General features: G+C 35.0%; 1 protein-coding gene across 1 annotated transcript in view; it reads right to left on the bottom strand.

The window, feature by feature from the left end:
* The window catches only part of SERPINI1 (serpin family I member 1), a gene marked incomplete at its 3' end in the record, with an annotated part of 32,786 nt that extends 17,924 nt beyond the window's left edge, over positions 1 to 14,862 (bottom strand). The window contains exons 1-4 of the mRNA XM_084232481.1: positions 14,133 to 14,862; positions 12,301 to 12,531; positions 10,560 to 10,754; positions 8,066 to 8,270 (exon numbers count right to left, since the gene is read on the bottom strand). Coding sequence (XP_084088607.1) covers positions 8,066 to 8,270; positions 10,560 to 10,754; positions 12,301 to 12,531; positions 14,133 to 14,382 — 881 coding nt within the window. The 5' untranslated portion in view covers positions 14,383 to 14,862. The remainder of the gene's footprint in view (positions 1 to 8,065; positions 8,271 to 10,559; positions 10,755 to 12,300; positions 12,532 to 14,132) is intronic.
* Positions 14,863 to 16,405: the final 1,543 nt, after the last annotated feature.

Genomic DNA, 16,405 nt, shown 5'->3' with positions numbered 1-16,405 from the left:
ATAACCCACTAAAAAATAAGTAAAAGTGTTAAATATATAGCTCTCGAAAGAAGATACATAAATGGCCAAATAAGCACATGAAAAAATATTCAACACTTATCAGCAGGGAAATGCAAATCAAAACCATGATGAGGTACCATCTCACAACAGTGGGAATGGTTCTTATGATAAAGACCAAAAATGAGAAGTGATGGCAAGGATATAAAGAAAAAGGAAAACTTTTACACTGTTGATGGGGATATAGACTGTCCCACCCTCTATTGAAAGCAGTATGAATGTTTCTCAAAAGATCAAAAATGGATCTTTAGGATCTTTAGGTCCTTCCCTCAGGACCCAGAAATTCCACTCCTAGATGCTACCCCCAAAACACACTAATTCAAAAGGAAACTTGTACTCCATATTCATTGCAACATTATTTAGATTAGCCAAACTATAGAAACAACCTAAATGTCTAAGTGGATTAAGAAGATGTGGTATACATAATGAGATATCACCTCACTCCAGTGAGAATGCCCATATTAAAAAAAAAAAAAAGGCAACAACAAATACTGGCAAGGATGTGGAGAAAAAATAACACTCTTACATTTCTGGTGGGAATGCAAACTGGTCAAGACACCATGGAAAGCTGTGTGGAAGATCCTTAAAACAGTAAAAATGGATCTTCCATATGATCCAATGATTTCACTCCTGGGAATATAACCAAAGGACACAAAAACTAATTCAAAAGGAAACCTGCACTTCTATGTTAATTGTAGCACTCTTTATAATAGCTAAGACATGGAAACAACTTAAATGCACCAAAATAGACAAATGGATCAAGAGCATGTAGTGTATATATACACAGTGGGATACTACTCAGTGATCAAAAAAGATAAAATCATGCCATGTACCACAACATGGGTGAGACTGGAAGGGATTATACTACATGATATAAGTCAGAAGGAAAAAAGAAAAATATCAGAGGGTCTCAATTATAGGGGGAATATAGGGAAACAGAACAAATGATCAAGAAAAATCAAAACATGGGCCTCCCCGGTGGCTCAGCACTTGAGCGCTGGGCTGCGAAGCTGCGCGCAGCCTCTGCAGCGCCAGTTCGATCCCCGGCACCAGGTGAGGGTCCCACATGGCGCGTAGACCTCTCCTGCTGCCCGCTGCTCCCCTCAGCAGTGTACTTCATCAGTCTGCCTGCTCTCCTCTCTGCTCTGACTCTGGTGAATCCTCTCACCTTCCCGTGCTCCTGACTATACCCAGTGCTCGTATAAATAAATAAATAAATCTTAAAAAAAAATTAAAGAAAAAAAAATAAATAAAAGAAAAATCAAAACTTACAAGCAAACCATAGATCTGAGGTATACCACAGGGGAGCAGGGAGAGAGTAGACAAAACAGGGGAAGGAAGAGCAACGGGACTATCGTGATGGTCATGGATGCCATGGGAGGAGGAGAATTATAGGAACTAAACATGAGGGGAGAAATAAAACACTGTACAAAAATGAACAACAATGTAAGAAAATTTAAAAAATAATTAATAAAAAAGCGCTATATAAACAAAATGGAGTACTATTCAGCAATCAAAAATGATAAACTCATGCCATTTGCAGCAATTGGATAGAGCTGGAAGAGATTATGTTAAATGAAATAAGTCTGAAGAAAAAAGACAAATACCAGATGGTATAACTTATATGGTGGAATACAGAAAACCAGGCAAAGGGTCAGATAATGTCACTCTCGAAAATTAGCCCTTGAGAACTGAGACATTCAGAGGGGGAGAGGAAAAGGGTGGGAAAGGGGTGAGCACAAAGTGGGGAGGGAGCACAGTGAACTGCAGTGGTGGACTTCAGGTGCTCTGGTTGTGAGAGTGCTATGGTAACATCAATGGAAGGGAGGATCCTATACTCCCAAAATACAGTGATGTAAACCAACATAACCTCAGTGAAAAATAATTTTAAAAAATAATTTTCTTTTGCTCTGTAATAAAGTAAAGGAAAGCATGAAGTCTATGATAGTCATTAAATGTTGCATTAGCATCATTTCTCATGCATAGTTTTATGAAAATAATAATTGGATAATTACTATAAAACAGATGCCAACAGGTATAATCAGGGGAAAAGGGTTTTAGCAGATCCATATTTATGGAAAAATAGGACCAACTCATGAGTACATGTATATGAAAAATACTAAACTACTGAATTTACTTCTATCTTACACTTCAACTTGGACTTAATATGTTTTCGTTTTTGTTTTTACGGAAGCAAATGACTGTGAAAGTAGAAGTATTCTATGGCTTGATTAAAGTGGTTTTATTATTATTATTTACTTTTTAAAATAATTTATATGGAGCTTGCTATATACCAAGAGTATGAAAACAGACTAAATTAAATATCACCACAGCCCTATGAGCCTTATTACCACCTCCAGTTAACAGAAGAAGAAGCTGAAAAATAAAAAAGCTAAAAAATGAAATAATTTGACTAAGGTTATATAGTTAATCAGTGGCCAAGCAGGGATATAGATCCAAGCAATATTATGAATGTTCGATCCATCTAAAATAGAAAAGTGAAGGAAGATCTCAGTAGGGATTCTTCTTAAAACCAGATAGGTATGTTTTACACATCTAAGGCTGGCTGTTCAGATAAGGATGAGCAATTTAACCAGATGAACCTGGGCAATTTCCAGAATTTCTGAACCTCAGTTTTAGCACTTCTATTGCTGGTGTTATAACATTCCTATTACCATAGACATAAAAATATAGTACATCTGCATTTTTTAAATTTTTATTTGTTTTAATTTATTATTATTATTTTAATTTTATATATTTTTACATGATTTTTCATTTTTGCACCTTGGTTATAGTCCCTATACAATTCCACCCCCCCATCTTAGTAGTGGTGGAGTAAACTGATTATTAATTTTATTAATATTAACTCTTGCTACTTTAAGTGTAAATTAGTAAAATCTAGTGTCTTATTCATATAATATTTCTAGTATCTGATAAAACACACAATTGAAGTAAATAAAAAAGGTGTTTGTGAGATTGTTTATTCAAAGTTGAAGAAGTATAATTCCCACCTATCCATTCTTTGTCTTTTTTTCCTCATCAATTGAAAAGTAGCCATTATCCATTTATTATCTCTTAATATAAACTAATATTAACATAATAATTATCATTGCCCATATACTGAGTGCTGTCACAGTGCTAAGCAAATCCTTTTTGTATAGAATCTCATTTAATCACCCCTGTGATATCTTACACAATCTTATGAAGAATAAACTAAGTTCAAGAAAGCTAACAACTTGACCTAATTAAGCAGCTAGTAGATGGTAGAATGAGAATATAAGGTTTTTCTGACTACAAGTGCCCCTACCACGAATCACTGTAATTCCAAAATGACTAATTTAAAAAGAAACAATGAACAGATTTATATTTCACCCACTGAATTTAAAAATCAAGCCCACAGCACTGCTTTTGTAAAATCAAAAGACATGACTGCTTTAATCTTTCTGAGTAAGTTGAAGAGATATATAGAGGGCAGAAACATTAAACAAATGTGTGGAATACTGTTAGAAAAGAACATAATATATTTTAATATAAGGAGATTCATAAAATTTATAAGCAGTTAAAAAATTAATCAGACACTTTGTAGAAAAACCTAATAAAATGCACTTATGTTAAAAAATCAGATGATATATGAATTGGTTTTCTTTCACAATTGCAAAACTAAAGTGATTTATTATTTCATTTCAAATAACAGGATGGCGATCATTTCAAAAAACTGGATGGTTTCTGGTTACAATATGAAGAACTGCTTTATATCCTCTAATTTCTAGCACTCTACTCACAAATAACAAATGTGAAACTATGAAAGTCATTATGGAAAAAATAACTACAGCCAGGTACAATTGTATTCCAGTATCAGGATACTTGATTTTTACTTGAGAAAAATCTTCTTCTACCTGATAAGCTATATCAGTGAAAACTGAAAAGCAAGAGTAAATTATGAAGTAATATTCATCTGAATCAAATTTTTTAAAATTCTACTTAGGAAAAAATATACATAAAGTTACCCATATATTAGCACAAGAATAGTAACAGGACTTAAAATATACACTGAAAAATAAACAATTATAGCTAATAATTGCATGATGTCTACTTTGTGTCAGGCATTATTCTAGAGCACTTTTAAAATACTTTATTTTTTTTATTTGACATAACTATTTTTGCTACAATTGATATATTGGAAGAACGTCTGACAATCTCATTTAAATTTTAGAAATATATGATTGCATACAGACCTTGTGGAATTTGGTGATATCACATAAGTATAGCAATCTCACCCTTTTTCAAATAGATTTTAGTATTTTTGATAATACAATTTCAATTCAACATCTGATCCCTATAGGAATTACTGTTCAGGGAATGAAATTACAAAAATATAAAAGCAATTGCATCTTTTTCCATCTCCCCATACACACTTAAGGATAGCAGTTTTAAGATGTTTGTATAAAGTCTATGAATCAGTACCCCAGGTAACAGCATCTTTTTCTAGCAGGAAAAATATATTTCTATCACCACAAACAATAAGTTTGTATGACTAGTTTACACAGTAAGCCTTCAATAAATACTACTGGATTTAAAGTACAAAATTTCCCTAATGACATCCAGCGTAAATTATTTATTTATTTTTCCTTTATTTATTTATTTTTCTTTATTGAGTTAACAATGGTTTAGGCAGTAGGTTCACCTCTCCTCAGCTGGATGTTACCACAGCACCCACCATCAAAATATTCATACTTCTTTATATAGGCCTTTGGGCCCCTCCCCACTTTGTTCCCTACTCTCAATTCTGCAGTCATACATCCAGGGTTTTTGTTTTGTTTTATCAGTTCCTTTGTTTTCCCTCCATATATTTTACATACAAGTGAAATCACCTAGTATTTTTCCTTCTCCTTCTAATTCACTTCACTTAGCATAATCCCCTCCAGTTCTGTCCATGTTGTCACAAATGGCAAGAGTCCACCTTTTTTTCATAACTGAGTAGTGTCCATACAGACACACTTCAGTAAACCTAAAACATAGCTATTACAAAATTCTTACTTTTGCTTAAATTCAATTGCAGAAATCATGACCCTCTTTGAACAAATATTGGACTTTATACTATAAATTGGAGGGGTTAGTTTCCCATTAATTGCTATTGAGGCATATGAATTTGAAAATAGCCAAACTTAACTTAAAAAGTGACAAACTTGGGCCTCCCCGGTGGCGCAGCAGTTGACCGCTGGACTGCGAAGTTGCCTGCAGCCTCTGCAGCAACGGTTCCATCCCTGAGGGCCACGAGGGTCCCACATGGCGCGCAGACCTCTCCTGCAGCCTGCTGCTCCCCTCAGCAGTGTTTTTCGGCAGTCTGCCTGTTCTGTTCCCTGCTCTGGCTCTGGTGAATTCTCTCACCCTCCCGCTTTTCTGACTGTACCCAGTGCGTGCATAAATAAATAAATAAATAAATAGATAGATAAATAAATAAATAAATAAATAAATAAATCTTTAAAAAAAATTGACAAACTTAACTTATTGTGCCATTTTACTTCCCCTCTATGCATTAACCATGCAGAAGGAAGTCCCTAGAAATTCTAGAGAAATGCATATATAATTGGCAGTGCTCAATTTAGTAGTCAGCATTAATAAGAGCAAGTAAGCTAAAGCATTTCAAAATTGAAGAGTATCTCTCAGAAAATGAAAATTTAATTTTCTTATGCTGCCACATTTAAGTTCTCAGAGGACAGGCCCTGGAGGCGAGATTTTCTAGTGAGTGTGGTTATAATAGATTATGTGATTCTTATTAAACATTCATTTAGAATTTTGTTAAAATTCTTCTAAATAAATGCACCCTCATAGAATTGAAGCATTTGAAGAAGCTACATTTAATTCATGAAATTTAATAATGGAAGCATTAGCATTGTACTGAAGTTCTCATTTTATCAAAATGAATTCCTTATAAAATATAAAGAAAATATAAAATTAATGATGAATGGTCACTAGATGAGGGTTTAGATATGATTTAGTAATTTACATTTAAATATTAATGTTCAAAAGCAAATTGTTCTTTTAGAGTTAGGATATATTGTAGGTGGGTATTAGTATGTATGTGTCAATTATATATAAAAATGTGGTATTATCTGCTATATATTCGTTGGCTACGGCTCTTTGAGAATAGACTTATAGTGGAATTTTTCTACATCAAAATATTATCATTGAAATTTATGGAATATAAATATCTTAGTAAAAACTAAAATTATGATAACCTTAGTTTTTATATGTAGACTAAGAAATGCATGGCTTTATTATATATGGTTAAATACTATGAATATATAATATTAACAAAGGTAGGTAGATGACAGACAGATAGACATATATGTATGCATGATAAACATACATGTTTATAACCAAAAATGTGTACATTTCTAAGTAGACTTCCTTCATTAACATGAATAAACTAAGTTTTGTAAAAACAAGCATATATAATAGGTGACTTTTAAATGACAATTCCTAAAATTAGAAAAAAACATGAATGAATTTGGGCCAACCTGGTGGCACAAGGGGATAAGTTTCAGCACTATGAAGCTATCTGCAGTCACTGCAGCATGAGTTCGATCCCTGGCCAGGGAGATAACCCACATGGCACAGCAGACCTCTCCTATCTCACCCACTGTGCTCCTCAGCAGTGTATTTCAGTAATATGCCTGTTCTGCTCCCCACTCTGTATCTGGTGAATCCTCTCATCTCCCCCCCCCCACATTTCTGGATGTATAAATAAAATAAATCTTTAAAAAAAAAATGAATGAATTCACTAAGTTCACTAATTCAGTTTTAAAACTAAGTCTCAAATACATTGCTTCTTGGCATTTTGGCTAAGATCAAGGGAAGACTAGCCTCATATTTATCACCTTTCAAGGCTCACATTAATTAATCATATTTGTATAATTGTCTTACTATGGAATAAGTGTTAGCACTGTACTTTCACATACATGAATATTTTTTTCTGTTGTTTATTTACATGTCTTGTGCCTAGCCTAAAATACATATATTATATTTATAAACATGTTATATGTATTTACTGGTCTGGTTCCCTTACTGAGTTTCAAGGTATTCAAGAAGAGAATAAACACATTCGGTGCATTTGGTTTTGCAAACACTTATGGTATTTCTATTATGGGAGAAAGAAGTAACAACAACCTAGAAGAAATTACAGAAGGAAAACAAGATTTACCAAAGGTCATTTCATTGTGGGGTGATTAGCGAGGCAATAGTGAGGGTCACCTGCTCCTTTAGATAGCTAGTTCGTGGAAGACTTTCTTGAATAACTGGGGACAGAGCTGTACCCTGAAGGCTAAGTAAACAATATGTGGCAATGAAATGCGAGGTGGGCATTGTAGGACAAAGCAAAAATATACACAGAGATGGAGAGGCATGAAAAAGAACCTGATGTCTGTGGCATAAATAAAAACACATAGGTGGTACATGCCACAAAATATTTGACGTGGTTAGTGAGCAGAGGCAAGATTGAAGATGTGGATGGTAATCAATACATCAAGGCCTTGTACAGATTTTGTTCTTTCAGCCACAAGGATTTTAAGCTTCTTCCTGTTTATTTTTTGTTGCATCTCAAAGCCTAGCACAGAGATTTCTCGCACTTCTTCCAATTAAGTAGGGGTTATAATCAACTTTAAATATTAGTGAATTACAGAAAATTGTCAGGGATATTCAGAGATAATCTATTAAAAATCTTATAAAATGGAGCTAAGAATATTCACTCGTATCTGAATAAATCAATGAGTGAGCATGTGTCTCTGGGTAGGACCACGTGAGTATGAAAGAATTAAAAGGAAGAAAGAAGAGGTGGAGGAGCAGAGGAGGGAGGGAGGGAAGAAAGGAGAATGAAGAAGAGGAAGAGGAAAAGAAGAAATGATTAGCACACTTAAAATTAAAAAGTAGCGGTAAGCGTTTTTCTGGGCTGCATCCTTCATTGATATTCCTCCTCCTAAGCTGTCAGCTGAAGTCAGCATCCTCTTACCTGGGCAGGTACACTTCCACTTTTTGCTTCTTCACAGAATTTGCCCATTCTTCAATCAGCTGTGCCTTGACCAGTGGCTCCAGAGTAGCCAGGGGAACTTCCTGTCTAGACAACATGAGCATCATACTTATTTCATCTCCCTCATATGGTATTTCTAAAACTTGGTAGATACCACCAGCTTCATTGGAGCCATCACTGAATTCCCCTAAAAAGAAAAAAAAAAAAAAGATGATAAAAGATCCATGTAAAAGCTTAAACAAAAAATTAAAATTGTTATAACTTTCTTCCAAAAACAGTGTACAGGATATAAAATGTTGGCATCTGTAAAAAGCATTTATTTGAAAATAGGTCTTGAAATTCAAGTGAATCCTCAGTCATGCAGAATTTATTTTATTTTAGAATCCCCAGAATTATTTTGCATTTTGTCATAACATCTTTTCCTTTTTAAGTGAGATATGTCAAATGAATATATATTTAAGGATATCATTAGAAACAGTGAAAAGTTCTGGTTAGAAAAATAAAGTACTGACTACTAGATGAAATTAAAATCTCTTCTCTCAACATTCACATGATTTCTAAGAAAAGAAAAAATTTCCACAAAATACTTGGTACTCAATTGTTACCACAGCTGTAAGTTTTCAGGTTAAGTTTACACAGACAGAATGAAATCTAGGGCCTCCCTGGTGGTGCAAGGGATTAAATCTCAGTGCTATGAAGCTATCAGCAGCCACTGCAGCACATATTTGATTCCCAGCCAGGGAGCTAACCCACAGAGTGCAGCAGACCTCTCCTGTCTTGCCCGCTGCTGCCCTCAGCAGTGTATTTCAATAGGTTCGCCTGTTCTGCTTACTGCTCTGTCTCTGGTGAATCCTATCACCCCCTGAAACCCCCACACCTCTGGCCTGCACGCCAGCTCTTGTATGCATAAATAAATAAATACATCTAAAAAAAAGAAATCTAAGCATTCTTCAAATGTTATCTAGTATATTTGTGGCTATAAATACCTCCAAATTAGGTAACTAGGCAAATTTGGTAACTGACTTGGTACTTAGCTAATTGATACAGCTTTCATAAAATAATAAAGATGTCTCAAAGACAAACTGAACTGCCATTTCTTCAAAATGTTCACTTTTGAAAAAAAATTATTGTGCTTTTGTTACCAAAACTTTTCTGTAACTTATCTAGGCCACTGAGATATCATGTTAAACATTCTGGTTCTCATGTAAAGGGATATTATCCTGTTTTATTTTGACTGTTAACTAGTTTAACTGTAATTGTAATCTTACTTTTACAATATTTTTTAAATAGAACAAACTATTAGTTCTAACATATACTTAGCCTAAATTTACTTTTCTGCTTATAACTTCAATTATTATAGTTCATTGTAGTGTATTAGCACTCTGAACTTCTGAAAAGTTTAATGAAACACCTTTGAAAATAATGCCAATGATACTGAGTTATATCACAAATTATAGGCTCTCATTAAATGTCTGGCCTATACATGCACAAGTCTAAATGTGAAATTTTAAAGGAATGCTTTTAATTCACAAAGCGGTGAGGTGTCTAAATCAAGAGTTAGGTGTAATATGTGGTTTACAAAAAAACACACCTACACCAATGGCTCTTTGGAAACTCAAAATAGTCTTGCCCAAGGTCAGGCACTTTTACTTTCTTTTATTACTCTACAGGTGGGGTTAAGTTTGTAAATTAAAGAAACATATTGAAAAACTTTCAGTTCATATAATAGTCACTCAGTATTTAGTTCTTAAATTGAATATTTGAATTTAAAGTGGAGCCTAGCAAGTTGATTTAAAGTCCCAGAACTTGATTGACAAGCAATTTGAGAAATTATTTATTTTGTTGTTATTAGAAATGTGATGAGAGGAGCCTCCCCTGGTGGCTCAGCGGTTGAGCATTGGGCTGTGAAGCTGCCCGCAGCCTCTGCAGCATTGGTTCAATCCCCGGCAGCTGGCAAGAGTCCCACATGGCACGCAGACCTCTCCTGCTGCCCGCTGCTCCCCTCAGCAGTGTATTTCGTCAGTCTGCCTGTTCTGTTCCCTGCTCTGTCTCTACTGAATCCTCTCACCCTCCCGTGCTTCTGACTGTACCCAGTGCTTATATAAATAAATAAATAAATCTTAAAAAAAAAAAAAAAAAGAGAAATGTGATGAAAGGGCCTCCCCGGTGGCACAGTGGGTTGAACACAGCACTGTAAAGCTGTTCACAGCCTCTGCAGCGTGGGTTCAATTGCCGGCCAGGGCCATATCCACATGGCGTGGCAGACCTCTCCTCTCTCGTCCGCTGCTCTCCTCAGCAGTGTTTTCGGTCGTCTGCCTGTTCTGCCCCCTACTCTGTCTCTGGTGAATTCTCTCATCTTCCCAAACCTCTGGCCTGTACCCCAGTTCTTGTATAATAAATAAATCTTTAAAAAACAATTATATAAAAAAATGTGATGAGAAATAAAAAGAGAGGGCAAAAAGTCAAAATGTCTTACCATAATAAAATTCTCCTTGTTGATACATCATTGGAATTTGGACTTCACTTTCATCATCTTTAGTGAAAGAAAAGGTTCTAGTATTTTCGGGTCTAAATTGTGACTTCCAGTTCCCCTTGAAATAGATAGCATTGATAAGGGCCAGGTGAGTGACAGCATCAAAATCTCTTGGAGATACCAAATCTTTCAACAAATCTATTCAGGAAAAAAATGTACAGATGAAAATTAATATTTAATTGGGAGGTGAGAGGGGACCAAAAGCTTATAAAACTGACAATGTAAGCCAGAAAAATGTATACCATTTCCAAATTTACAATAAAAAAAGCATCTTACAGGAAAAAGAAACACATGCAGAATTACAGAGTCAGGGCTTCTAAAACACCATGTCACCAAAAGCAACACCAGTAGCATCTTCATATTTGCATAAATTACAGAACCACAAAGAATAGAATTTCTCAGGTTTCACCACCACTTTCTAGTTGTAGTGATAGATGTGAAACTCAACAGGGCAAGTTCTCAATGAATCTAAGTTTATTCTTGGACAATATACATCATTAAAACGTTGTCAAATTCAAACTTTCCCCCAATATATATTGGCTATCCTTCTAACAAATGTAGCAACTGGTGAAAACAAAAGTGGGACAGCCAATGTAACTCATGATGCCTTATTTTCTATTATTTGAAATGTTCCTTTCTAGATCTATTTTGAATGGCATTGGATCTTTGTTTGCTAAAGTGTTTTTTAAAGTTTGGCAACAAAATGCTTTTAATAATTCAACCTGTTCAAGGTGGGTTATTATTCTTGACTTTTTCTTTGGATGTTAGAAAAATAAACACATTGCTTTAACCTTACCTTTCTACCTCTTAGTTGAAAAAGATGAACCAAATTTGCTCTGTATTCTCTCATTTTATTAATCATAGTACTTCCTTAGGGCTTAATGGTGCCTTAGCAATTGGGACATAGGTTATAAAATCAAGCTTTTTGTTGTTGCAGACTAACATAAAATGTACTATTTTAACATTATTTGGGGGGTTTTGACAGTATAACTTAATTTAATGAACAGCTTCAGTTTTCTACTTTTAATTTGTTCTTTCTTTAAATTCTAATTTTAATCATTTTGATAGTAAATTTGGAAATAAAATACAAAATATGAAATATTTGAAAACTTTATGCTTTGAAATGTGATTAAAATAATTTTTAATTAAATATATATATTTCCAATTCTGTTCCACTTATTTGGATGTGATATTTTGTTTGTTTAAAATGTGATATTTTCTTTGAAAAGAATCCTATACTAATTTTTTGATTATCAATCAGTTCTGTGGTTTAAAAGCCAATAAACATCTCCAAACTCTGATTTCTAACTTTTTCCTATTTTTAAACGTATTGCGCGAGTCAGCTATTTGTATTTTAACTACTACATAAGTTATTAAATAGTCAGTTCAAGCAAAATTTCATACCATACAGAGAAAACCCATTAACTGGAGAGCACATATTTCTAATTAATTTATCAAACCTAAAATCCTATACTTGCCAAAAGATTTAACTCCTTTTTCAAATAATTATTTATAAACAATGCTTTGAAAATAGACTGCAATCTATATGTAATAATTACTATCTATTCAACTTAATAGTAGCTAACATTCAAAATGCAAAAGGAATGAGGGGAAAATGTAATTTCAGAATTAAAAGAAAGTTAAAACTAAGCTAATAGAGAAAGAAAGAAAATAAATTACATACTATTTGTGTTATTCTCCACCCACTTATTGATATAGCTGGCCACAGCTATATTTTGACTGAAGTCCACGTGATTTACTTCTGTATTAAAGTATTTCTTCATCATGTGCAAAAACTCATCTTTGACATGAATTCCATTTTGCACAAAGAGGGAATTGGCAAGTTTCATCACATACTGACTCTCTTCTGCAGTTACCAAGTTAGAAAGATCCTTCAGGAAAGAAAATTCTTCACCTGCAAAACACAAAGGAAAAGTTCACTTTGGAGCAAACAGTGAAATGTGAAGGAGAGTGGAGAAAGCACTAAAATATCACAAGGCAGATTAATACAACATAGGCAATAGGAAAGAACATTGGCTTATTTAACACTGACATGTTAAAGAGGTTCTACTATTTTGCTATTTCTAGCAAAATTCTAGTTAAATTTTTTGCATTTAGTATTATCGATGTATTATTTTTCTTTTTTTTTTTTCTTTCTATTTCTTTTTTTTTTTTTTTTTTTTTTTATAAATTTTATTGTTATATTCCCCATACAATTGCAGCCCCCCATTCTGACCCCAATCCCTCCCCTCCCGCCCCCGCCCCCCTAAAAGTGTCTCTGGTTCATAGTTTTTTGTTGATTTTGATTTTCACTTTCTTATAGTTATTCATTTTCCTGGTCCCTTATTTAAGTTTTCTAGATTCCTGCTATGAGTGAGACCATCCGGTATTTTTCTTTTTCTTTTTGGCTTATTTCGCTGAGCATGATCCCTTCGATGTATTATTTTTCATTTCAACTTAGTTGTTGGTAGAATCCACAAAGCAGAGCATTATTAGTGTCTTGCCTTCAAAGTACTTAGGTTCTTATCATTAAGTTAATCTTATTTTAATATTATCAGGAGTAAGAACTAAATCCAATTACCTAGTTTAAAAATAATTAACCTTTGAAAAAAGAAAAATACCAGATGGTTTCACTTATCGGGGGTATATAGGGGATCAAAGAAAAAATAATAATAATAACAACCAAAAAAAAAACACAAAAATATAAAGACAACTGTAAATCAGAGACATTCTGCAGGGGAGGAAGAGGAAGAGGGGATCAAAATGAGGGAAGGAGGAGCACATGGGGCTGTGGTGATGGTGCATGGGTGAACTGCTGGTGGAAATTCTATGGGGACTACACCTGAGAAAAGAAAGTAAATATTGTAAGGAAAACAAAATAACCATATCCTTTAAATATTATATTCACTAGAATTTTTTAACTTATAATTAGAAAATCAATTAAAATTGCTTTAGTTTAAGATTTTAATGAGTTTATTCACATATATATAGGAAATATTAGAATAGAAATCTTTTATCACAGTGATTATGAAATAATTTTTGACTAAAAATGTCTCTTATACAATTTTCATAACATTACAACACTTAAAAAAATCCCATGGGTGTTATTTAAACAATGAAGATACAACTGAATTAAGCAAAAATTTCTCATAGTCTTAGACTTTTCTTTATAGCAATTATAATTGTAATTTTGTATTTATTTATCTGATGATTGATCAAGAAATGCCTCTCCAGACTGGAACTGCAGAGCAAGAATTGTGTTTGCTTATGTTTATCGAGGTACGTAGGGTTATTTAAATAACAATAATAATGCCATTTCCTGAGATTTATTTAGCCAGTGGTAAAGTCAGGAACTAACACCTTTCTTGTGTTTCCTCATTTTTTTTCCATGCCATTTAAGTGAAATCACCTTCTTACCCTGTGTAAACACTTCTGACTCTCACATTACACAACAATGTAACTGGCTTGAAAATTAAAGTCAAACCACCTTGAGGAATCCAACTTAAGCACACATACCATTTTTCAGACTGTCATATCCCATTGTGTGGCGGATTTCTTTTAGTGTTGACCCTTGGGTCCCAAGTTCCATCATTCCCATTGCAAGGGTGATGCTCAATGGAGAGAAAAGAATATTTTCGTCTTCTCCAGTGGCTCGAATATGGTTATATATATTCACTGACAGCTCAGCAATGGTGTCATCAGGGAAAGTGGCTCCTAAAGCCAGACTTTGTGAAACCAGCAAGGAGAAGAGTCCAAGGAAAACCATGTTGTAATAGTTTCAAGCCTGGAAGAAAATGATATACATATTAATTATTGATTTCAGAAAGATGAGGCATAAGTTTAAAAAATAAGAATTGGGCCTCCCCGGTGGCGCAGCGGTTGAGCGCTGGGTTGCGAAGCTGCCCGCGGCCTCTGCGGCGCCGGTTCGATCCCCGGCTGCTCCCCGGCCACCAGAGGAGGGTCCCACATGGCGCGCAGACCTCTCCTGCCGCCCGCTGCTCCCCTCAGCAGTGTACTTCGGTCCTTCTGCCTGCTCTGCTCCCCACTCTGGCTCTGGTGAATTCTCTCACCCTCCCGCACTTCTGACTGTACCCAATGCATGTATAAACAAAAAACAAACAAACAAACAAACAAATAAATAAATAAAACAAACATGCCTCTATTAAAAAAAAATAAATAAAAAATAAGAATTATTTCTTAGCAAAGTTCTAAAGCAGACCAAATATTGTAAACACAAAGTTTTTAACATCTCTAACAAAAAGCCTCATTAAAGGATATGTTGGAAGATCTTATTTATTTATTTATTTTTTAATACAAGCACTGGGTACAGTCAGAAGCGCCGGAGGGTGAGAGAATTCACCAGAGCCTGAGCTGGGAGCAGAGCAGGCAGAAGAACTGAAGTACACTGCTGAGGGGAGCAGCGGGCGGCAGGAGAGATCTGCGCACCATGTGGGACCCTTCTCCCGTGGCCGGGGAGCAGCTGGGGATCGAACTGGCACTGCAGAGGCTGCGGGCAGCTTCGCAACCCAGTGCTCAACTGCTGTGCCATCGGGGCGGCCCGGAAGATCTTATTTTTTAATAGCAATAGTCAAATGAACACATAACATTGCTAAGTTCTGAGCCTACTCCCAAGAACAAGCCAGTTCTAGTTCCCATCTTCATAGGGTTAAGAATATGTAGATACAGGGCCACCTTGGTGGCACAAAGGGTTAAGTCTCAGCACTACCAGGCTATAGATAGTCACTGCAACATGAGCTCCATTCCCAGCCAGGGACCTAACCCACCATGGCACAGCAGACCTTTCCTGTCTCGTCCACTGCTCCGCTCAGCAGTGTATTTCAGTCAATCTGCCTGTTCTGCTCCCCACTCTGTCTCTGGTGAATCCTCTCACCTTCCCCCCCACCAGTCCTGCACCTCTGGCCTATACCCCAGTTCCTGTATTCATAAATAAATAAAAATAAATATTTTTAAAAAAGAATATGCAGGTACATGTATAAATAATTACAGGTCATGTTTAGTGAGACTAGTTTGTTAATTTTTCATAAACATGATTTTTCACAATCATATTGGTCATGATTTTAAAAGTTTACTCCAACTAAAAAATTATTTAAGTCCAATACAACCTATAATGTAAACAAAACATACTTAAAGATTTAAGATGCACTATCAAAGAGAGACATTTGCTTTACCCACTCACCAAATTTCTAAAGTTTATGCACCATGCAGTTGGGTTACCAACTATGGGAAGAGATGAAACACACACCTATATCAAGCCAGTTTATTCAGTCAAGATGTGGAAGACACAGGAAGTAGTGGTAACCGGGAGAAGCAAATTCAGCAAATCCTCATGTGGTTTTTATTTACATAGTCTTCCCTATGAATTACTGCTCCCACTGATAATCACTGGACAGGAAGGGGCCTCCTACAGTTCCTTTTATACTCAAGGTTGTTACCATTTCAGCTTCTAGCAACAAATTGGTGATTCTATTCATTTTTTTAAACATCTTTTTATAAAAATATTTTATTTTATATAATTCTTACATCATTTTTCATTTTTGCACAATGTATGCATTTTCATTTTGGTTATATTCCCCATATAATTGCACCCCCCCCTTATTTTGACTCTAGTCCTTCCTCTCCCCACCCCCCACACCCCCCGTTGTGTGTCTCTGGTTTATAGTTGCTTATTGATTTTGATTTTTACTTTCCAAATGCCCAAAAATAGATGACTGAATCAAGAAGATGTGGTACATATACACAATGGAATACTACTCAGCAATCAAAAAAGA

This window comes from Talpa europaea (assembly GCF_964194135.1).
Source record: "Talpa europaea genome assembly, chromosome: 4".
NCBI classification, from domain to species: domain Eukaryota; kingdom Metazoa; phylum Chordata; class Mammalia; order Eulipotyphla; family Talpidae; genus Talpa; species Talpa europaea.
Note: the sequence above shows the minus strand (reverse complement) of the source record. Positions and strands in the feature narration are given on the sequence as shown.